Below are 24,176 nucleotides of genomic sequence, written 5' to 3'. Positions count from 1 at the left end.
GAGTATTCCGGTAAAACTGATCTGGCATGCTCAGACCGCAAAAATTTTTAAAAAAACAAAAACAAATGCTGGGTTTGTTTTCGTGGATGACACCGGAGAGACTGATCCGGCATTTCAATGCATTTGTCATACGGATCAAGATCCTGATCAGTCTTACAAATTCCATCAGTTTGCATACGTTTTGACAGATCCGGCAGGCAGTTTCTGCAACGGAACTGCCTGCCGAAATCCTCTGCTGAAAGTGTGAAAGTACCCTAATGCTCACAATTGCTGATCCCAGGTCACCCTACGGTCTCTACTACTTGGTCTTTTTTGACACACAGGAAGTGACTGCTCACCCAATCGCTGGCCGGTGGTTGCACACCTCAGCCAGTGATTGGCTCAGCAGTCTTATTTCCTGTCTTAAGAGGGACCAGGAAGTAGAACCTGGGGGTGACATGGGAAGTGCCAGTTCCGTCAGTAATGGCTGGGGAAACCCTTTAACGCTTGTGACTTTTTTACATTAGTGCTAGTAAATTCAGGTCTAGTAAATGGCATAAATTGTTTGCATCCACGCCAGCTATATAACTATATTATTAAAGCAAGGTGAATAGGTTGGACCAGTGCTATTCTAGCATTATTCCTGAATGCTTACGCAAACAAAATTTTCCCAATTAACCAGTAACCTTATCTCTGCAGACATTATGGTGCTGCAGCCAAGTGTCTGGGTCGGTGCCAGCCTGCAGCTGGTGTTATAAAACTCAGTGCCACCCAGTACCTTCAGTAATATTATCGGGTTTCCGAAAAGGAATTTTCGCAATTGGAAAAAACAAGAAAATCGCGTATATAAATGAAATACAAACAATAGTGTGCACTTAGGGAATGGCCAAATGGGGATTTGGTGCATTGGAAAACCTGCCTCCTCTGGTGGAATGCTGCCGCAGCAAAGTACTCGCCAAATGGTATGGATTGTGTTGCAGAATTCGGTGTGAAAATGCTGCAGGTTTGTTACAGATTTCACCCTAATCCTGTGGATACAGTCCATGGCAGATATCCACAGCATAAATTGACTTGCTGTGGATTTAAAAATGAATGCCGTGTAAAAAATGAAAATCAGACATCCTGTAGTACATGACAATACCTTTCTAACAAAGCTAGAACCAGCCCCGCATCCAGAGATCCCCTTCCTATTCATTACTCCATGCTCTTCAGGCTGGCAGCTCAGAGGATGTGTCCTTTCTGGTGCAGCTTTCTCTCCATTACAGCTCGGGCGGAGGGTCCTTTCTGGTGCTGCTCAGGTAGGTGTCCTCAGTGGGCATGTCCAATCTGCTGCAGCTCTCTCCCTGAAACGGTCATAGTTTCTAATAGTAGATATGGCCGGTGGCAGTTAAAGGATGGAACTGAGCATGTGTGACTACCCTAGTAGGTAGATGTGCACGTTATTTTAAAGATTAAACACCAGGGGGCATCATCATAATGAAGTGTAGATCTCACAACTGGAGCATTTTTGTAACCGAAAGTAAATTACAGAAGTAATCGATGCTTTTCTGTGCTAAATTATGATAAATTAACATTTATTGGTGATCCAACCGTTTTGAAATTCATGCATGTATGGACGTTGTGTGGAAACTTCCTGCAGCATGTGGGTGAGATATTATTTATTTTTTTAAATCTCATTCACTATACTTCTACTGTTAACACGGCAGATTTTTGGCGCGCAATTTGGCGCGCAATTTTGCTGTGGAAAATCCACGGCGGGTTTTGCATCAAGTGCTGTACCCCAAGAGCATGTTGATGTGACCTTAAAAAGATTTCGGCGCAGATTCCTAAATCTTTGACGTGTGAACGTACCAAAGGGACCTGCCCAGCTCCCCCTAAAAAACGCACAAGGCAGTACACATGTTTAGTTCATACCCCAGAGATGCTCCCATTGCTTACACTGAACATATACTTCTTTTGCGGGTGCTTTCCCAAACAGCTGATCGCCGTGGGTCCCGGGTGTCGGACCCCCACCTGTCCGATACGGATGATCTATCCAGAGGAGAGGTTGTCGGTTAAAACCCCTTTAAGTGTAGTGCACGCTGCTGGCTAGCAACTTGTTCCTTACACCCATACTATTAGATCAAACGGACGGCCCAGCACCTCTGTAAGTGCACCCCACATAATATTGGTGCCCTGCTGTGCCCCGGCATCACAAGGCCTGGCCACATCCTGCAAAAACACGAGGCAAACTTGCAACGTGTCACTGAAAAGAAAGCCATACACACAGTTACAACACTAGTTCACCGCAAGACACCTACAGACCCCAATTGGTGTATGATAAAGACTGCAGAGGTGCAAGACCCCTTCCATGCACAGAACTCTTATCCTTGAGGTGCCCCCAACATCTCAGGCAAAACGTATACCTCCATCAGCAAAGGGTAGCTTGCCATGGTGAAGAAAAAAGATGGAGAAGGCAACAGAAATACACAGCTCTGTCCATTATATAGTGTACAGAGCTGGCTGCTGCGACGCTGCTTCCATTCCAGTCACCGCAGTAACCAGCTCTGTATAGGAGCTGTGTAATCTCATTGCTGGTGCTACCCCGGGGATCGGTGGCTTGTGAGGGATCGGACCCCCGCTGAGGATTGGACATCAATAGGAAAATCCTGGTATACCTTTTTTTTTCAATTTTCATTTTACTGTATAGGAAAGTGTGTTCCGCTATGCTTTTCTTTACAGTTGGCCACTGCAAAAACACATGCTGCGCCATTCTTTATTTTTTTTTATTTTTATGAAAGCCCATGGATGACATGTTACTGTATGGTAATCGGTACCATACATTGGGGTCTGTATGTTGCTAAATTTCCTAAGTTAAAAATAAATTTGGCTGCAGGTGGCATGATTACAGTAATCAGTATCCCATACCGTGTATCTCTTTATCATCTCTGGCCGCATGGTTCCCAGTGCGATGCTTAGGTATGTACATGGAATTTTCCTTATTGCGGATCAATACTTCTCACGTGCACAGTGTGATGTAACTCGCCCTTTAGTTTGGGAAGCCTCAATGCAGCCGCTCATTTTTCCTTGTTCTGGTGTGATTATTGGTCTGAACTAGCGACGCTTTCATCCTGTATTGATTATTACAGAAGTGGCTGCTTATTGCTGCCATGCTTGACAGTTTGTGCATGGGCATAACGCTGCTTATTTAGTAGATGACATCCCTTTGATCTTGTCATGCACAGACATGGGTCCCATTTATACAGGTGGAGGAGCCATGCCGTGCTGTGTGATTAGGATGATTTTATTTTTTATAAAAAAAATTTTGTTTTTTTTTGTCCACTTGCTATATGCAGCAGAGAAGCCCCCTCTTGTACTTGTACACCACGTGTCTGTAGCCCCGTTCATCTAAATGAGGCTAGTATACATCAGTATAAGGGCTCATACACACAAACATATTTTTGTTCGCGAAAATATGAAACTCAGTATTCTTGTCCGTGTTGGACAACTTAAGGACTTTTGTATTATGGCCTAGACCAGGGGTAGGCAACCTCCGGCTCTCCAGCTGTTGTGAAACTACAACTCCCAGCAGGCACACTTGCTCTGCTCTTCTCAGACCTCCCATAGAAATGAATAGAGCATGCTGGGAATTGTAGTTTCACAACAGCTGGAGTGCCGAAGGTGCTGACCCCTGGCCTAGACGTTCCGTTACGGCTTCTGTGTTTTGCGGATCTGCAATTTGCGCTTCGTGCGCATGAGTGCTGTGTTTTTGACGCTGTGTGACGTCTGGTCCCAATGTATGTTGGGAAGAAGACTCTGCGGTCCTTCTCCTCCAGACTCCATATCGGCTAGCCATGCACTCTGCCAGGAAAGGTAAGTACTGGCACTGGGGGACATGGCATGGAGGGGCTGATGGCACTGGGGGACATGATGGCATGTAGGGGCTGATGGCACTGGAGGACATGATGGCATGGAGGGGCTGATGGCATTGGGGGGCTGATGAGTTTTTGTAACAGAAAATGTTCTTTTAATTCTTTTTTTTTTTTTTCTTATTAGAGTACTCTATTAATCGTTGGATTGATCTATACAATACATGATTACTAAAATAATCAATAGCTGCAGCTATTTTTGCTGTATTAAGTAGCGCAGCCTACTTCACTTTTCTAGTCAGAGGCGTCCAGTTAAAAACATACGCCATGCAGAATGCCTTTTTTTTTACTGAGGGAGCCTATAGTCATTGGATGCCACTGTATGCCGTCCGTTAGTTATACTCAGGAAATCCTCTGTATATCTTCATATCTCCAATGGACACTGCAAAACATTGCGAAAGCAAGTTTATTTAGAGGTTTATGTAAATGGCGTAGCCGTATAGTTATACTCTAAACTGAACTGCTTTCGGCATTATCTGATAATAATCATGGGTTTTTTGTTTGTTTTTTGAAAAATAAAATGAAACCCTTCAGCAAGCACAATACTTCAGGATCTGTCATACTAGAAGGGACCTATCTCTTCCTGAAGAAAAATGGCTGAATTACAGTGGCACATACTGATGGACCAGCGGCCATTGAATTGAATGCTCTAACAGCTGTTACCGTGAACTCCACCATAAGATTGCGCGGTCAGCTCCATTGTCATGTGTGGAGATGTTTATGGTGATAACTTCAGGGGTGCATGTGTGACATCATGTGGGTGCCTCATCATGTAGAACAGGCATGCTCAACCTGCGGCCCTCCAGCTGTTGCAAAACTACAACTCTTAGCATGCCCGAACAGCCTACAGTTATCAGCGTACAGCAGGGCATTGTGGGAGTTGTAGTTTTACAACAGCTGGAGGGCCGCAGGTTGAGCATGCCTGATGTAGAAGTTCCTACTGCAAGTGGTAGAATTACTCTTGACTTCATGAACCATTTAGACCATGACATCAGTCAGTTCTGTGGACACCGTGCTGATGTAATGTGTCGTCAATATGATCATCGCCTTGAGGGTCATAAACAGAGTTCACGTTTTTTCCCCCTCCACAGCAGCGCTTCCGAACACCCGGGGACTGCAGCCAGACGCCTTTCTTTGAATGGGACTGAGTTGCAGTTCCCTGCAAGCGGGTGGCCGGGAGTGCTGCTGTGGCGGGGAAAACTAAAAAGGAGGGCACCGGGTAATCACCCTTGAGGAAGCCGGACTGCACCAGTGATACGCGTTGGGCATCTCATTCTTTCAGATCCACTGCACCAGCTGCTCATACAGGTTTTGGCTCTCACTACTTGACCTTATTTGGGGTCTGCTTTTATTTATTAGTGGCCTCAACTTATTCAACATTGTCTTATTGCAGTTCATAGGTTGATATTGTGTATAGCTGGTATACAGGTCCTTCTAAAAAAATTAGCATATTGTGATAAAGTTCATTATTTTCTGTAATGTACTGATAAACATTAGACTTTCATATATTTTAGATTCATTACACACCAACTGAAGTAGTTCAAGCCTTTTATTGTTTTAATATTGATGATTTTGGCATACAGCTCATGAAAACCCAAAATTCCTATCTCAAAAAATTAGCATATCATGAAAAGGTTCTCTAAACGAGCTATTAACCTAATCATCTGAATCAACTAATTAACTCTAAACACCTGCAAAAGATTCCTGAGGCTTTTAAAAACTCCCAGCCTGGTTCATTACTCAAAACCGCAATCATGGGTAAGACTGGCGACCTGACTGCTGTCCAGAAGGCCATCATTGACACCCTCAAGCAAGAGGGTAAGACACAGAAAGAAATTTCTGAACGAATAGGCTGTTCCCAGAGTGCTGTATCAAGGCACCTCAGTGGGAAGTCTGTGGGAAGGAAAAAGTGTGGCAGAAAACGCTGCACAACGAGAAGAGGTGACCGGACCCTGAGGAAGATTGTGGAGAAGGACCGATTCCAGACCTTGGGGGACCTGCGGAAGCAGTGGACTGAGTCTGGAGTAGAAACACCCAGAGCCACCGTGTGCAGGAAATGGGATACAGGTGCCGCATTCCCCAGGTCAAGCCACTTTTGAACCAGAAACAGCGGCAGAAGCGCCTGACCTGGGCTACAGAGAAGCAGCACTGGACTGTTGCATGTCATTCGGAAATCAAGGTGCCAGAGTCTGGAGGAAGACTGGGGAGAGGGAAATGCCAAAATGCCTGAAGTCCAGTGTCAAGTACCCACAGTCAGTGATGGTCTGGGGTGCCATGTCAGCTGCTGGTGTTGGTCCACTGTGTTTTATCAAGGGCAGGGTCAATGCAGCTAGCTATCAGGAGATTTTGGAGCACTTCATGCTTCCATCTGCTGAAAAACTTTATGGAGATGAAGATTTCATTTTTCAGCCGGCCCTGGCACCTGCTCACAGTGCCAAAACCACTGGTAAATGGTTTACTGACCATGGTATTACTGTGCTCAATTGGCCTGCCAACTCTCCTGACCTGAACCCCATAGAGAATCTGTGGGATATTGGGAAGAGAAAGTTGAGAGACGCAAGACCCAACACTCTGGATGAGCTTAAGGCCGCTATCGAAGCATCCTGGGCCTCCATAACACCTCAGCAGTGCCACAGGCTGATTGCCTCCATGCCACGCCGCATTGAAGCAGTCATTTCTGCAAAAGGATTCCCGACCAAGTATTGAGTGCAGAACTGAACATAATTATTTGAAGGTTGACTTTTTTTTGTATTAAAAACACTTTTCTTTTATTGGTCGAATGAAATATGCTAATTTTTTTAGATAGGAAATTTGGGTTTTCATGAGCTGTATGCCAAAATCATCAATATTAAAACAATAAAAGGCTTGAACTACTTCAGTTGGTGTGTAATGAATCTAAAATATATGAAAGTCTAATGTTTATCAGTACATAACAGAAAAGAATGAACTTTATCACAATATGCTAATTTTTTTAGAAGGACCTGTATATTGTATGTCCTGATCTGTGGACGTTCAGTGGATTCTGTATGTGTCGGTTTTATCCTGTTACCGACACGTTGTTCATATTGTATACAGTTTTCTAATGTGTCTGTCTGTTGTTGTCCAATAAAGTTTTATCCATGGATATTGTTGGATGTGCATTTATAGGGTGGTTCTTTTGACTTTTTTTTTTTTTTTTTTTTTTTTTGGGGTCTGTCTTGGTTTTCAGATCCTTGTTACTTATATCCTTAATGCCATATTTTTTTTTTTATTTTTTTTTTTCAGAAGCGGCACAAAGCTGATAATTATGTAAACAAGAAGATCACACAAGGTAAAGTGACAGTCTTGTGGTATTTCTTTCCTTTCAGTTGAATCAATTATACAGCATATAATTCTACCAGGGTCGTGTAACAAGGTCATTATAGTAGAAGTATCTGCAGCACTCTTCAATTTGTGCAAAAAATACATCTTTTTTTTTTTCCCATCAGCAGCATACAGTGCGACGTTTCGATTTAAAATGCTTGATAAAGACTTTTTAAACGTTGCATTGTATGCTGCTGATGGAATAAAAAAAAAATTAACTGTGTGAAGAGTGCTGCGGATACTTGAAGGGACCCCTACCCTGGATCTCCTTCCGCGGGCACCATTGTTTTGGACCTGGATTACTGGTATGATTTATCCCATGGTGGGATTTGTCGTGCTGTTTACCATTCTTTATTACTTGTAACAAGGTCATGACATACGTGCTTTAGCTGGTTTCATTTTCAAGGAAAGAATTTACTGCCGTACCGCAGGAGTGTGCTTTACGAAGACAGTGTTCCCTAAAGTCTTGGAGGATATCTTGATCCAGCCTTCTCCTCCCATTACACAAACACGCAGGTCACTTGTCATGCCGAAAATGCTCCATATAGTTGTTGATCTGATCCAGGATCAAACCCTGTTGCCCCAGAAGTCACTTTCTGGTAGCTACTGTGAAATCCTCTGCTAGTAACACAGGTTTCCAATGCAGAGAAAAGACAGACGTCCATCCAGTTCAGCCAGTTATCCTGTAAAGTTGATCCAGGAAAAGGCTAGATTTTGCTTCAGGAAACGGTTACTTCCAGACTCCTAATCTGGCAATCAGATCAATGACCCTTCTCCAGTCATCTAGTAACTATAACCTGTAATATTATTATTACACTACAGAAATATTTCCAGGCTCCCTTTTAGTGAGTTCACCATCACCACCTCTTCTAGCAGAGAGTTCTATGGTTTCACTGCTCTTACAGTAAAGAACCATCCCCTGTTGATGTAGACGCCTTCAGGTTATGTTCACACAACTAAAATCTACCACTATTAATCTATTGCTGATTCGGCAGCTGAAAATTACAGTTTCAGCTGCTAAATCCACTTTAAAAACTCACCAAGTTTTCCCATCCATTGACTTCAATGTTAAAAACTCCACCTTGTATACACTTTTTTTTTTTTTTTCCCCCCAGTTCCGGTCGCAGCTTATTATATCTTTCAGGTTGTGCCAGTTGAGGTTCACCCCTCTGTGCTGCCATGTTTGATGGCCATTTTCTAAAGAATACGTATTATAAATGAAACTCTCTCTTTTGCCTTTTAGTTCTACGGAATGGAGCCTGGGAGATTGTGCACTGGGAAAAGGTTTGTTTCTTCTGCACAGTTTGCTATTCGGATTTCTTGCTACCTGTTTGTTTCATTAAGGTTTCTTTGTCTCTGCGGAGCGATTAGAAATACCTGGCAGCGAAGAACAGAAGGGCGACATGTTTGCAGCACTAGAATTGCATACTTGTGGCGGGCACGCGTGTGGCCAGCACAGTGCCGTCTTGTTTACAGGCTTGTAAACGACCTTTATAAGAGCAGGGAGAGAAGATGACATCACAGGTCATGTGACCCTCAGTGAAATCTGAGAAACCAGTCACTGCAGTGAGTTAATTGGAAAGCTGTTACATTTGCTTAGTTAGGAACATAGAACAAAAAAATTACTCTGATAACCCCTTTAAGCTGACAGATTTGTATCTGTTTTAAGATCCTTGAGTTCTTAAATGCATGTAGTTTCAGAACATCCTGTGGTTTAAACAAGCATCACCTAAAAATCCTGTCACATCCCCTTTGTCTAATGAGGAGGCTGAGGAGCACCTTATAATGACTAGGATCAGAGGATCAGATCTTTTCAGCTGTCTGCGGCAAGAGCGACTGACAACTGGGTACAGAAGTCATTTTACAATATTCCCTTTGGTTGCTCAGGCATGTTATAACATGGAGCTAGATTTCAGGGTGCTGCACATTGCGTCCAAATACCAGTCCAGGTACATATCGCAGCTCTTTTAGAGCTATGAATAGGGTTTTCATCATAGATGGGGCCTCCCTCCTCCAGTACTGCCCAGCTGCCCTTTTTCATCTGGTACACACGGGCAGTGCATAGCCTCAGAGCTCAGGTTTAAGGGCAGACTAATTTGACTCTCTACAATGCTGTAAAAAGTTAGTTGTTCCTCCTGATGCCCCCATACTGTATATGTGCATACTCGACTGCGTTCATGTGAATAAGCCATGGTCAGAGTCTTCGTATGGCAGCTCAATCCCTAGAAAACTTAAGAGGATTGGACATGTTGAAATACAACAACCTAAACCTTCTTTTCCCTGACATCTTTTGAGGGGGAAAGTTGGGACACCTCTATAGACATTAGCTGGTCGGCTGACCCTGTAAAGGTAGGCGTGTTTGGCTGATATAAATGGTTATGGTGTCCTAGCAAAACATTTAGGGGGTCATTTATTAAGACCGGCATTTTAGACGTCTGTCTTAACCCTTCGCTGGTGGTGGATCCTCAGAAGTTATGAAGAGGCGCCGGTCTAAATGTAAGATGGCTTCCTTGCTGGCCTAAATTTATACCATCTTCTACACCTAAAACGGGAATAGAAAATGATGAATAAGATGTCCCGCACCCTTTTTTGACCTCGCATGAGCGGGGAGAAGTTGCAGATTGCAGCGCAAATAACCTTTGTGCCGCAATCTGTGACAGATATACCCCAATAAACTGGCATATATCTGATTAAATATACCTATGTCTAAAACGTGCTCCCCAGCATACTGATCTCCACACAGCCGTCGCTGCATCTGATCAAAACATCCAGCAACGGGGGGGGGGGGGGGGGGAGAGCAGCCAATAGCGGGACATGACAAGGACGAGCTTCCCTAGCGTCACCCGCGATGCTAGGAAGATGCAGCGGTGGCTATGAGGGGTCCGGGCATTGGGGGGGGGGGGGAGAGAATATGTTAGACATGGGAGGATAACCCCTTTAATGTCCGGCACATGCGAGTCCCGACTCCCAAACCCACTGTCGCCTACTTCAAGAATTCCCCTGGAGAGTCACAGTGGGGCTCCTTCTTCAGATAGGAAATAGGACCTTTACCCATCAGACATTTATGGCCTATATTGCCCTATACTATCAATATGCCATACATTTTCAGATGGGAATACCACTTTAAGACAGTGTTAGTGTCGCCAATTGCACTCAACTGACTCCATTGCGTTATAATGGGGTCAATCCGGGTGTCTATCTTTTTGACAACTAGAGTGTCCGGTGTCCAGTTCTTCCTGCCCATCCCAATCAGAATCCGTTCTGTGCCACTTGAGATGCATCAAATACTGTATCCCACTGACGACTGACGTCAGATGCTTGGTCTCGATTTGAATGGTAATGGAGATGAATTTCTGGAACCTGCCCCATAGTCCAGGAAATGCTGGGAATCTTGTAAATAAATAAAGAATTAGTTCCGAGAGTGTCAGTGGTAACGGTGCAGTCAGAGACATCACTGAATGGCTGGCTGTTCAGTTGCCACAATGGAGGTGCCCAGAGACACACTGAGCACGAGGACGGATGCTAATGCAGTTATGTTAATGGCAGCGGAGATAAATCTTTAATGAGTTCCTCTGAGTTCACTGACTGGAAATAATTGATATTCATTAAGACTGAGCATTGTAGCTTCTTATTTGCCATTTTTTTTTTTTTTTTTTTTTTTTTTGTCTTGGCCAGAGCGCAGTCGTTCTTATGAATAAATAACACTGAGAACGTCATTTGCTCTGGACTTCATTAGTGCGTCTTGTATACCGACACTTCTGTATACGCATTCCACACATACCGCTCTGTATATTTAAATTGACGTATAAATGGATTTCTGAAGGTTTAAGCTGTTTTACGAGGACACTGCGGTATGCGTATGCTCGCGTGTCTAGGGAGGTTGACGCAAAGAGATCATGACCTCTTGTCCCATTTAATGGAATGCAACAAAGTACTGTGGGAAGATACTCTGTAAGGGTCCATTCACACGTCCGCAAAACACGGACAAGAATAGGATATGTTCTATTTTTTTATTTTTTTTTTGCAGGGTTGCGGGACAGAAGTGCGGATGCGGACAGCACACGGGGGGGGGGGGGGGGGGGGTTGAGCTGCTCATACACCGAGCCTGAAGCACAGCTGCCCATGGGATTGAAAGTTCTTTAGTACGTTGATTTAAAAGCAGAGTCAGAGATACTTATCGCCTTCTGCCCCTACCTATATCTGTCAGCAGTTTAGAACAGACAAAACTGCTGACAGACTCCCTTTAAAACTATACTATAAAAATGAAGCAAGTAGCAGGGTATATGATGAATTAACAGAAAATAGTATTACTCATCGGTAGAATCGCATGCTCCTGCGCGTTTGCAATGGTGTTGTGACTACCTGTCACCGCTATAGACAATGTCCGCAGAATGGCTGCAGCATCTTCACTGCAGAGATTGGCACAGATAACTGAGCTGCAGCGGATGTGTAAGCCGTGGGTGGCTATTCGAGTTTTTGTGTGTGGATTCTGCAAGAAAAATGAGCATGCTTGTGATAGGGGTGCAAAATACCCAATTCATTTGCATTGGATGCAGAATCTTAGCGGATCTTAAAAGGAATCCTATACAAGGTCTTGCACCTGAAGAAACTTGTTCCCATACCTTAATTTTCCCTTTCTTTATTTCTCGTATTTTCTTCATATCGATATGATTGAGCAGTACAGTTATTAAAGAACGTATTAAATACACGTGGACTTATTCTTGTTCTATCCAGGCCTTACATTAATGAATAACAGTATGCAGTCATTCGAGGGGTACGGCTTCTCCTTGTGCAGAGCTCCTAGTAGGTTTAAGGAGTCTAAGGCTAGTTTCACACTAGCGCTAACAATCCAGCAGGCTGCTCGACAGCGGTTTTCTCACAGCCGATTCCCTGCATATTTGCCAGAATGTGGCTGGATCTCTGCCGGTCCCCATTATAGTTAATGGGGCCAGATGGAAACTTACAAGTTTCCGGCAATGCCGTAATGCAGAGATCCGGCAGGTTGTTCCATCTAATGGTCCTCTTTCCAAAAAAGATGAGAAAACTCTGCCTTGGCAACAACATTTGGAAGGTAGCTATCTTATGTCAACCTTTTAAACAGGCCTTGAAACATAACTTAGAATTAGAGCCAAGTTCCTGACCTTACTACATTCTCGCTGCACGGCCACAAGACCAAGATGTACTTCGTATTTATAGCCTCTGCCTCTGGAACAAAGACGGTATCAGCTGAAAGTTAGCATCTTGTAAAGAAACGTATACCTCAGCAATGCAGCAATGATTGTCATACAGTAATTAGATATAGCATTCATTTACAGGATCAACTGTGCTGATTAACTTTCAGACACTTGGGGCCTGTTCACATCTTGTTTATGCTCTCCCCTGAGCACATACTCTTCAATGTAAAAAAATATATATATATATTCAGATAGGGCTGGGCAATACTTCCTAAATTCTATATCGCGATATAATTTGAACCATGTGCGATAACTATATATGTCGCAATATATTATTTTCTTCTGCCTTGCCATTTGCCATCATCCATGTCCCTCAGCCAGCACCATTAGTCTCATGCCATTGCCATCATCATCCATGTCCCTCAGCCAGCACCATCAGTCTCATGCCATTGCCATCATCATCCATGTCCCTCAGCCAGCGTCATCGGCCCCATGCCATAGCCATCCTCCAACCCAACCGCAGCCCCTAACCATAACCCTAACACCCCCCCCGGAGCCTCTAGGAGCAGGAGCAATGCCCCACCGCTCCCAGAGGCTAATTTGCATATCATCAAAGTTAAAATTGTGCAGTAAGGGGGGCTTCAATAAGCGTACAGTTAGGGTCTGCTAACATTAGCACATCGCTAATGTCAGCCAGTTTAGGGTTAATTCTGGTGACAGGAACCCTTTAAAGGGTTTGTCACTTCAGCAAATGGCATTTATCCTTTAGTCAAAGTTAACACAAAGCACTTACTAATGTATTGTGATTGTCCATATTGCCTCCTTTGCTGGCTAGACTCCTTTTTTTTTTTTCTTCTTTTTCCCCCCGTCACATTATACATTGCTCTTTTCCATGGTTATGACCACCTGTCAATCCAGCAGCTATCGTCGTGCTTGCACACTATAGGAAAAAGTACCGGCCTTTCTGGTGAGAACCATGGGAGTCCACGTAGGCACACATGCGCAGCAGCTTCTGTCCTGGCCACATGGTATCTGTGCTGCAGTGGCGGCTGTAACTGGATTTGAGCAATGTATAATCTGATAGAAAAATAAATCCAGCCGGCAAAGGAAGCAATATGGACAATCACGATACATTAGTAACTGCCTGGTATTAACTTTTTCTACATGATAAATGGCATTTGCTGGAGACTTTAATCAATGTTTTATATGTACCCAAAAATGGTGCCGGATACCCTGTACCTCCTCCGACCATCTGTTCTGTAGTAGCTCCTACCATTTTATGTATTGGATGGAGCTGGTTACTGCAGCGACTTCAATGGTAGCTCTAGTTCTGGCACGGATTTGCAGCACAGGAGCTACTGTAGAACAGCTGATCAATGGGGTGTCGGATCCTCATCACCCGTACCAGGCCTCTTTCACACAAACTATACGGATTGGCTCCAGATGCGTTCAGGTTGCGTTCAGTGAAACGCGCACAGTTTTGCCAAGCAAGTTCAGTCATTTTTGTCTGCGATTGCATTCAGTTATTCAATTATTTTTTTTCACACTTGTGCAATGTGTTTTGATCAGTTTTTTTCACGTGCGTGATAAAAAATGGAAGGTTCGCAAACAACATCTCTTAGCAACCGTCTGATAAAGAAAGCTGGAGAAAACTGTCAGTTCGGTCCATAAATATTCCACCTGGCTCCGAAATAATAATCTGCCACTCGTGGTCTTTAAAGCTCCATATTTTCTTTGTTCAAAACCCAATAAAAACATCCAACAAACCCAAAAAAAAAAACAAAAAACAGCAGATAGAAATGCTACGCGTTTCGGATGTATAGACACGTCCTTCCTCATGGCATGGCCAGGTGGAATACTTATCGGGTTAAGCAGGTTTGCCATTCTGATAGTGACCCTCATGGAAGCTGTAAGGTTGGGTTCCTAAACTGGTTGTAGCAGAAAGAACCAAGCCATAAAGCATCAAGACATTCACTTTCCATATGTCCTATTGGGGCGTATGGGCGTCAAGGAGAGGGGCGTACCCCATTTGGGATACCCTGAACGGAGCTGCTGCAGACAATAACTTTTCCTCTAGCAGGAGCGATTTGTCCATGAAATATATGGTCCGCTTATTCATTTGAATTGTTTGTCCTGTTGGAAATTGGAGGTTTCTGAAACCAGACCTGTACTGATCAGCTGAATGCCAGGTGCTCTCCAGTATAAATCCTCATTCACACGTCAGTGTTCGGACAGTAGAGCCGCGCCTGGTTTTGGCTCAAAATTAAACACAGAACAGGTGCAGATCTCTCCCTTGTACCTTATGTCTGTGGAGGCTCCACTCCTGGTTTTGGCTCACAATCGCTGATGGAAATCACTGACCAAACACTGATGTGTGAATTTGGCTTAACATGGGGTTGTTGGGATGAGACGACCCCCTTTTTACTTTTTTTACTTATAAAGTTCATTTCTTTAGAATGTTTTGGTTAATAAGCATAAGCGGACCCCTGTGTAATGGTTGACCACACTGTTGGTCACTCAGCTTTTCAGTGAACCAATATATCCAAGGTAGATTTGGGTAAGTAGAATTTTTTTTATTTTTTTATTTTACTTTAGTGGAAACTGCATACTATCTCGTGTTTTCCTCTTACTAGATGTTTTATAGAAATGTAGAACTGCACGTCAGGTGATTTACCTATGAATTAATGGCGTAAAATGCATACTGCTTGATGATGCAATAAACTCTGCCCCACTTGCTTCTGCCGGTGCCTTCGCTGTTCATTAGGACGCATGTATTTTATGTCTATATAATGCTCTTTCTAATAACAAAAATTTCCAGATTATTAACCGGTTGCCAGTTTCTTTCAGGTAAATGTTGGCGATATAGTTAAAATAAATGGCACCGAGTATATACCCGCAGACACTATACTGCTCTCGTCAAGGTAGAGATGCCTACAGTGCTAACTCTATGAAGTCTGGTTCCTCTACTATGTTTTGGCCTCCATAACTGCAAGGAAATAAGGATGAACTCGGTGTGGCATGGAAATGTAATGACAGAAAAATCCAATTACAGAAAATGAATGAATAAAATAAAAATTGGCCTAATGCACGCCACCCCACTGTAACAAAGCCAGCCATTCATCCGTCGCTTGTCCTTATTTCCTCTTGTAAACTGATGTGTTTTCAGATTCTGCTTCATAACTGGGCCTGTGTAGTATGTGACCTGTATTTGCACACACATAACAATTTCTTTTTTTCGTCCAAAGCAATGTTCAGCTTTTCATACAAGCAAATTCATGAGATCCTTTTGTGGCCCATTGTGCACAACCGGATGACCCCTTTTTGTTGCCCTCAGGCCGTGCCGTTGCGGTCTGACAGTATGCCCCTAGTCTTGCCCTGTAGGACTCCATACTCCGCTCCTCTGAGATTCTATTGTCTGTGTCAGACTCAGCGATTCACTGCCAATCCACTGACCTTTACCATTAAAGGGGTTGTCCATGTCATTCAAAAATGTTGCGTCTGGGTTGACCTCCTCACCGCATCCAGTGCCATCACTCCTATGCCTCCCTCTGGTCTTTGTCCAGTGATGACATGTATGTATACACACCTGACCTCTACAGGCAATCACTGGCCTTAGAGTTCTTGTGCCGTATGCCACTGAGGCCAGTAATTGGCTGCAGCAGTCAATTCTGTTTACGCGAACATCATCGCTGCAGCCAAGTAAATGAAGTCTTGGAAAGAGGCATAGTAGCTGCACGTGGAGGGGGAGCGAGTATTGTTCTTGTTTTTTGTCACAGTCCCTACTTTTGGCCACCTTTTTTGCTTAATTCTGACAACCCCTTTAGAGAAATAGAAAGAAAGAGATTAAGCAGGCACACTCTATTTGGGTTCAATTAAATATTTATTTAAATTAGTAATAGGATGTTAGGTTATTATATGTTTGGGTATATATGGTTATGAGGGTACTGTGTGAGTAATATCACTCTGAGGTGAATGTCCTGGAGATGAGGTGACAATATATAATGATGTAGATAAAAATGAAAATAAAAATAAAATACTAGTAAAAATGCTCTGTGGTGAGTATCTTGGAGACAAAGTCACAGTATATAATAGTCTGGAATAAAAAAAAAATTGCAATAAAAACTGCTGCAATAAAAAGACAGCTATGGTAAAAAAGGCAAAAAGTCTGTTAGGTCTTTAAAGTGCTGTTTTTTGTCACAGTGACTGCTGTTTAGAGGACAGAGATAATTTAAGTAGTTAGTGAGGATGTCCTGAGTGCAGTATTAATCCTTTATGGAGATAGTTCATCAATAATGTTGCCGCTTAATCCACGGTAAGTGCTGCGCTTGTAACAGTGTTTTAGTATAAGCATGTATGTATCTTTGTTATACACGCTGTGGAAGGAAGCGGAGCTCTGTGCCTGGGTGCGGCGTCCCGCACTGTCTCTGGCTACAGAGATCACTTACCCTTCCTGGCGCTGGCACTGTTCTCTTCTCCTTCAGGTCGCAACTTCCTAGGAGGCTCTCTGTTCAGTAGCGTCCCTCGTGTTGCCTTGGATGCTGGGGGCGTGGCTCGCGCGTCTTGCTGAATGACGTCAGCGGCCCGTAGTAGCGGTCCTGGTCGCGCTGACCAGGACCGCTACTACGGGCCGCTGACGTCATTCAGCAAGACGCGCGAGCCACGCCCCCAGCATCCAAGGCAACACGAGGGACGCTACTGAACAGAGAGCCTCCTAGGAAGTTGCGACCTGAAGGAGAAGAGAACAGTGCCAGCGCCAGGAAGGGTAAGTGATCTCTGTAGCCAGAGACAGTGCGGGACGCCGCACCCAGGCACAGAGCTCCGCTTCCTTCCACAGCGTGTATAACAAAGATACATACATGCTTATACTAAAACACTGTTACAAGCGCAGCACTTACCGTGGATTAAGCGGCAACATTATTGATGAACTATCTCCATAAAGGATTAATACTGCACTCAGGACATCCTCACTAACTACTTAAATTATCTCTGTCCTCTAAACAGCAGTCACTGTGACAAAAAACAGCACTTTAAAGACCTAACAGACTTTTTGCCTTTTTTACCATAGCTGTCTTTTTATTGCAGCAGTTTTTATTGCAATTTTTTTTTTATTCCAGACTATTATATACTGTGACTTTGTCTCCAAGATACTCACCACAGAGCATTTTTACTAGTATTTTATTTTTATTTTCATTTTTATCTACATCATTATATATTGTCACCTCATCTCCAGGACATTCACCTCAGAGTGATATTACTCACACAGTACCCTCATAACCATATATACCCAAACATATAATAACCTAACATCCTATTACTAATTAAAATAAATATTTAATTGAACCCAAATAGAGTGTGCCTGCTTAATCTCTTTCTTTCTATAATTACATGCCCCTGACTGGGTGAGTCAGTTCAAGCAGCCCGCACCTCTAGCATTTACCCAAGTGGTAGAGCCGTCTATTCCACTCTAACCCCTTTAGAGAATGTCAGCCTACGTATTTCCAATCTTTGCTCCACCGCATTTAAGGCCCAGTTAGGAAGAGAAGACGGAAACGTTAATATTTCTTATTAATCTACCAATTTCCTACTTAACGTTTCAATTCTGTCTTTGTTGGTGTCCGTCTCCTTTTTGTGTTTTCCATCGTCTTTCCATTCTGATCATGTTCGTGTTGGGACACGTAGGTGGCTGTAGGGGAGATAGTGAAAGTGACCAATGGGCAGCATCTCCCAGCTGATCTCATCAGTCTGTCTTCAAGGTCAGAGAACCACTGGAGCCGACCTTGTGCAAGGGGGTCCTCTGATAGTCCTACATCCCGTACACCAAAAAATGGGTGCATTATGCCGATTCCTGTCATGAAAAATAGCATTTCCTGCACAGTATTAGACGGGACCTGTCTGCTCTCCTGGCATGACTATTCAGTAAATGCTTGTATTCCCCATAAAATAACCATTCTGCAACGTCTTGTCTTAGAGCTCTACAGTGTGCCGTTGCTCTGTTATTCCTCCTAGGGATGTCTGAATAATACCAGTGATACCAGTTGGGGTGGGTCCCCACATTCTGACCAGTCATAGTTTATCTTTCAGACGGTGTAGGGACACTCCCTTTTGACAAGGGGAAATGGTAAGAGGAATAGCAGAGGAACAGAACACAGAATTGGGGTGCATTCACAAAAGCGTATTATGTATTTGCGGTCTTCGAAATGTGGATCCGCAAAAAATAAAATAAAAATACGGTTGATGTTTGTGTTGCATCCGTTGTAACAATGCCTATGGTCTGCAAAACGGTCGTGTGAATGGTGCTTTATAAGGAACGAGTCTCCAGACTTGTATTATGCAAACTGCAAGTGTTAGGAGTGGTGACAGGTCCCCTTCAATTTAGAGTATTTTATTCATCTACCAGATATCTCATGTCCTACCAAAATATAAAAAAAGCCCCTTGAAATATTTTCATTTTTACAAAAAATCAAAGCAAATTCCATTTAAATGATAACAAGTCTGATGGTTTTCCAAAATCTAGCGGATCCCTTGCACAGAGCAGATAACCGCTGTGTAATGAGTAGCATGTTAGCAGTCTGGCACTTGCATGTATGTGTACGGCACAGGGACATGGTGGTCACTAATCCATACCCGGGGTTATTTGCTAGGGCTGTCCTTTTTATGTCTTGCGTTGGATGTGCTTGCATGCTTAAACATTACTTTGTCAATATCTGTATCATAAAAAAAAAAAAAAGAAATGTATTATATTTGCATATGACCGTGGAGATTGTATTGAGCATGAGCCACTTTGAGGGAGCATGCAGATTTCAGGCTGTGTTTAAATGCATGCTGGTTCTAATCTGCTTCTAATGGTATGCTGCCGGCTTTATCTTTCTGATTCCTGTAACACTTTGGGATACTGACACACAAGCGTATTTTTCATTAGTATTGCTTCCATTTTTTTATTTTTATTTATTTTTTCCTGTCCACAGTATGGAGCTAATGCTACAATGACCATAGAACTCTATGGAGAGTGATTCAAATAAGGATGAGATCTGTATTGCATCAGTATGTCATCAGTATTTCATCTGTATTGCATTGGTTTTGGTTCAGTCCCTGCCTTGAAGACAAAGGCTGGGTTCACATTGCATTTCTGCCCTCTTTTTGGCATGCATGACGATGAACGCGCCCAACATACACACGTCTATAGGGGTTCATTAGTCAAACGTAGGCCCAAAGGGTGTACTTTCCCTCAGTCTGACGGGCGATGGGTGACTGATGCTCCTATATGGCGTCCATAAAATAAATTTGCCTTGAGCTTTTCATGACATGTCATAGATGCCATTATAGCCTCGAGGTGATGGACGTCAAGACAGCCTCCGTTTAACGTATGTACGTCGGGATGCAAAAAAAATGTAGTGTGAACACAGCCTAAGGGCTCATTCAGACGCACGTATGCGTAACGGGTGCGGACCCATTCGTTTCTAAGGGGCCACAAAAGATGCGGACAGCACACAGTGTGCTGTCGGCATCCATGATTCCGTTCCGCGGCTGTGTAAAAAAGATAGGCATTTTCTACCATGGTTGCGGCCATGTGCGCTCCGCAACACACTACAGTCGTCTGAATGCCCCCGAATACTGATGACATATGGAAGCACTTTAATCTGTCATATGTCTGTACTGCGGACTCATAGGACAGACGTTTAACCCATACTCTTGTGTGAAACGTATTTTTAGGGTTAAAAGTCAGGATCCTCGAGTCCCAAATATATGCAACATGCTCGACTGTTTTTAAGTTGCACTTAGTATACCAGGGAATTTCATCCTAAATTTTTCCGACATGGATTCTAGTAAGGAGGATGCCGCTCAGACATGTGTATGACGGAACTGCATGGCACCCGTTCAATATGGTTTCTCTTTTTTACTCCATCTGCTCCCTTTATGGGTTGAAGCCAAATGTCCTTGCGGCTGTCCTGCTCAGTCAGTGCCATACATGTGTCCGGATCCAAACAGGTGTGTCGTGGCTACAAGCAGGAGAGATCCCATCCCCTAAATGTATGGCTTTTGGATGCAGCGATAACACGCTTGTGTCGGCCTAAAAGGTTTGCTGATGACCCAATTCCCCTGGTTTTAAAGTGGCCTTAGATCTAGCGCACCCCCTACGGGTATTTACCCACATTCTTTTTTACACTGGGCACACATTTTATTGTCATCGCATATCTATTACAAGAATCGGTGAGGCAAATTAAGTTATAATTTCAGTTTTTTACTACTTTCCGGTTTAGCTGGTGGCAGTCTTAAGCTTTTCATTTGCCTTCCAATGTGTTTTGCAAATCTGCAATTTGTGGGAGATGTGCTCTGCTTTTGCTAGCCTTTAACCTTTTACCTTTACTACCTTTTTATAGAGGACCGATCACCTTTCTTGATGTCTTTTTTAGTATCTACATGCATTCCCCGTGTACGGTAATAACAATTCTGAGCATCTATTCTTATGTCTCTACGGTGTGCCGTTCCTTTATTATTCCTTCTTGAAGTTATGAATAAATTGCCAGCAGTCTGCAATGAAGGTGCTTCTGGGTATTACCAGTTGGGGGTGTGTCCCTGCAGAGTCAGACTGTGCAGGGGCACACCCACAACTGGTAACACCCATCTGGACCTTCATTGTAAACTGCTAGTAATTCATTCATAACTTCTTGCAGGAATGACATTTGAACTGTCATTACGTGGGGAATGCAAATAGTTTCTCAGACATGTCAGGAGAGGTGACGTCCTTTTTATAGGTTTAAGGTTATTTTTACTTATTTGTGGTATTTATTGTTATTTATATGTATTCTACCACAGTGAGCCCCAAGCCATGTGCTACATTGAGACCTCAAACCTTGATGGGGAGACCAATCTGAAGATCCGCCAGGTATGTGAAAACGATCAACAAATGAACAAATACAAACTCAAACATGGATTGAACATCTACACATGTGGACAAACTCTTTAAAGAAAGAAACCCCCACAATGGGCACTGAAATAACTGAAACTGACAAAAGCAATACAAAGTAAAACTTTACTGAAAATTAGACATTGCTTTTGAATTGTGGTTCAACAGAATAATAAAAATGTTCGGACAAAAATCATGATACCCCTAGAAAAGATTGAAAATAATTTGACCGTAGGGGTATGTTAAACTAAGATATGCAATATCCGCAATACACCCGGCCGGCACCCCCATAGAAATGCCTATTCTTGTCCGCAATTGCTCTATGTTCACAGATTGAAAGGTGAAACATACGAAGAAAAGAACATATTGTACCTACTGTGTAACACGGTGGTGGCTGTTATGTTTTGGGGCTTCTTTGCTGACCATAACTCATCAATATTGGAAAACCGGACACCCCCTTTAGGCTACATTCACACGCGGTCTGCAAAACTACCGATGACTTTCTTTTGGCATCCGTATCGCATCTGTTTTTTGTGCGGATCCACTAACAATGCCTTTCCTTGTCCGCAAAATGGACAAGAATAGGACATGTTCAATATTTTTTGCGGGGTTACGGAACGGACATATGGATGCGAGGAAGTACACAGTGTGCTGTCCACATGTTTTGCAGACCTATTGAAATTAATGGGTCCTCATCCAATCCGCAAAAAACAAACGGAAACAAAATGCGTTTGTGTGAATGTAGCCTTAATGTGTTGATCATAATGACTTCACTACAGCGGGCCAAGACTGAAGGTATTCGAAGACCGGTTCCCACACAGACTAAAGAGCTTCTTTTAGAGGACGTATCCATGACTTTATGTACTTCTTTAACACCTATGTTCCCTTTTTTATTTTTCCCAGGGTCTTTCCTTGACAGCAGACCTGAAAGAACTTGACACCTTGATGAGCTTATCTGGCAAAATCGAGTGTGAAAGCCCCAACAGGCATCTGTATGATTTCAATGGAAACATCAGGCTTGATGGCCAAGCGTAAGTATGGAGCTAAGGAAAATGGTCGTGTTATGAGTTGTTGTTTTTTGTAATATTGTGAGAGTAATTAGAATTGTTGAAGTTTATGGTTCTTTTTGTTGTCTGTTATGCTTCGTTCACACTTCAGTGTTTAGTCAGTGATTTGTGAGCCAACAGAACACTTTTATCTGTGTCTAGGCTTCACTACTGGTTTTGGCTCACAAATCATTGATGGAAATCACTGGCTAAACAGTGAAGTGTGAACGAGGCCTTACCGTAGTCTGGGTTTACACATTATGGCCACATAGTTTCTGCTCCGCATTTATTTTTATTTTTTTTCCATAATCACGGCAGTGGATTCCTCGTTATGAACCAGGTTTGATCAGGATACGCGTTATGAACCAGGTTTGATCAGGATACGCGTTATGAACCAGGTTTGATCAGGATACGCGTTATGAACCAGGTCTGCCCCCTGCTGCCTGGCAGCCCCTGATCTCTTACAGGGGGCTATGATACGTGTGGCACCTGAGGGGTTAATTGTGCTGATCACGGCCCCCTGTAAGAGATCGGGTGCTGCCAGGCAGCAGGGGGCAGTCATGTACACAGTTTGTAGTATATTCTAACTAGAGGCGTCCCCATCACCATGGGAACGCCTCTGTGTTAGAATATACTGTCGGCTATGAGTTTTCACGATGTAACTCATATCCAACAGAATATTCTAACATAGAGGCGTTCCTATGGTGATGGGGACGCTTCAAGTTAAAATATACCATCGGATTGGAGAAAACTCCGATCCGATGGTATAAAAGAGACTCCAGACTTTACATTGAAAGTCAATGGGGACGGATCCGTTTGCAATTGCACTATATTGTGTCAACGTCCAACGGATCCGTCCCCATTGACTTGCATTGTAATTCCGGACGGATCCGTTTGGCTCCGCACGGCCAGGCGGACACCAAAACGACTTTTTTTTTTCATGTCCGTGGATCCTCCAAAAATCAAGGAAGACCCACGGACGAAAAAACGGTCACGGATCACGGACCTACGGACCCCGTTTTTGCGGACCGTGAAAAAATACTGTCGTGTGCATGAGGCCTAATGCGGTTTACTGCCTAATTACAGGGGAATCTGCCCCGGTGATGTAGTGAATGCGCAGATGCACGGCTGGTTACACTATAGTTTTCATTGCTGTGTTCTCTAACAAGCCGAGATCCTGTCAGATGGCGAGATTCAAAGAAAACAGAAAGTGACACCTTGTAAACAGACTATCTGTATCTCAGAAACGGCTAACCATTTTTAATAAAGACCAATTGAAAAAAATATTTTATTTTTTGCCCAAAATCAGTAGAATGCAATCATAAAAAATGCCCTCAAAGGCGTACATAACCTTTAAACATTGCGTTTGCATCGCGGGTGACGCTAGGGAGACTCGCGTCCCTGTCTGCCATTGGCTGTTTCCACCACCTCCCCCCGACATCGGATGTTTTAATCAGTGTACAGGGAGAAGCAGCAGCGGGAACCAGGAGCGGGTTAAGTATATTCCATGTGAGGTGCCCGGCACATGGGGGGGGGGGCAGATTAGGATATTGGATAACCCCTTTAAATTTGCCTAAGTGCATTTTTATACCTATTTATTCCACAATTCAGAATATTTTATAACTAGGAGATGCTGGGCAAGTCCCTTACCTCATATATATGTACAGGTGAAGCTGAAGACCATGCTACAGAAGTTTTTTCTTATGTTTTATACTAAAATCACAGTCGGCTTTGTATTTTAGACTGTGTTTGTTTGGTTTAGCATTAAGTTACACAAATGATTAAAGGTCAGTTTGTCCAGGATATGAAAAGTCTTATTAAA

At 43.3% G+C, this 24,176-nt stretch overlaps 1 protein-coding gene across 5 annotated transcripts in view; it reads left to right on the top strand.

The window, feature by feature from the left end:
- ATP8A1 (ATPase phospholipid transporting 8A1) overlaps nucleotides 1–24,176 on the top strand; it is a 188,313-nt gene that overhangs the window by 57,109 nt on the left and 107,028 nt on the right. For 4 of the 5 annotated variants that reach the window (XM_044298696.1, XM_044298712.1, XM_044298679.1 and 1 more), the window contains exons 6-10: nucleotides 7,152–7,197; nucleotides 8,473–8,513; nucleotides 18,083–18,156; nucleotides 21,218–21,287; nucleotides 22,212–22,339. In XM_044298696.1, coding sequence (XP_044154631.1) covers nucleotides 7,152–7,197; nucleotides 8,473–8,513; nucleotides 18,083–18,156; nucleotides 21,218–21,287; nucleotides 22,212–22,339 — 359 coding nt within the window. Of the gene's footprint in view, nucleotides 1–7,151; nucleotides 7,198–8,472; nucleotides 8,514–15,250; nucleotides 15,325–18,082; nucleotides 18,157–21,217; nucleotides 21,288–22,211; nucleotides 22,340–24,176 lie in introns of all 5 variants that reach the window. The other variant, XM_044298705.1, reaches the window with a different exon arrangement.

This window comes from Bufo gargarizans, chromosome 1 (genome assembly GCF_014858855.1).
Source record: "Bufo gargarizans isolate SCDJY-AF-19 chromosome 1, ASM1485885v1, whole genome shotgun sequence".
NCBI lineage: Eukaryota > Metazoa > Chordata > Amphibia > Anura > Bufonidae > Bufo > Bufo gargarizans.
This window is presented reverse-complemented; position numbering and strand designations above follow the sequence as displayed.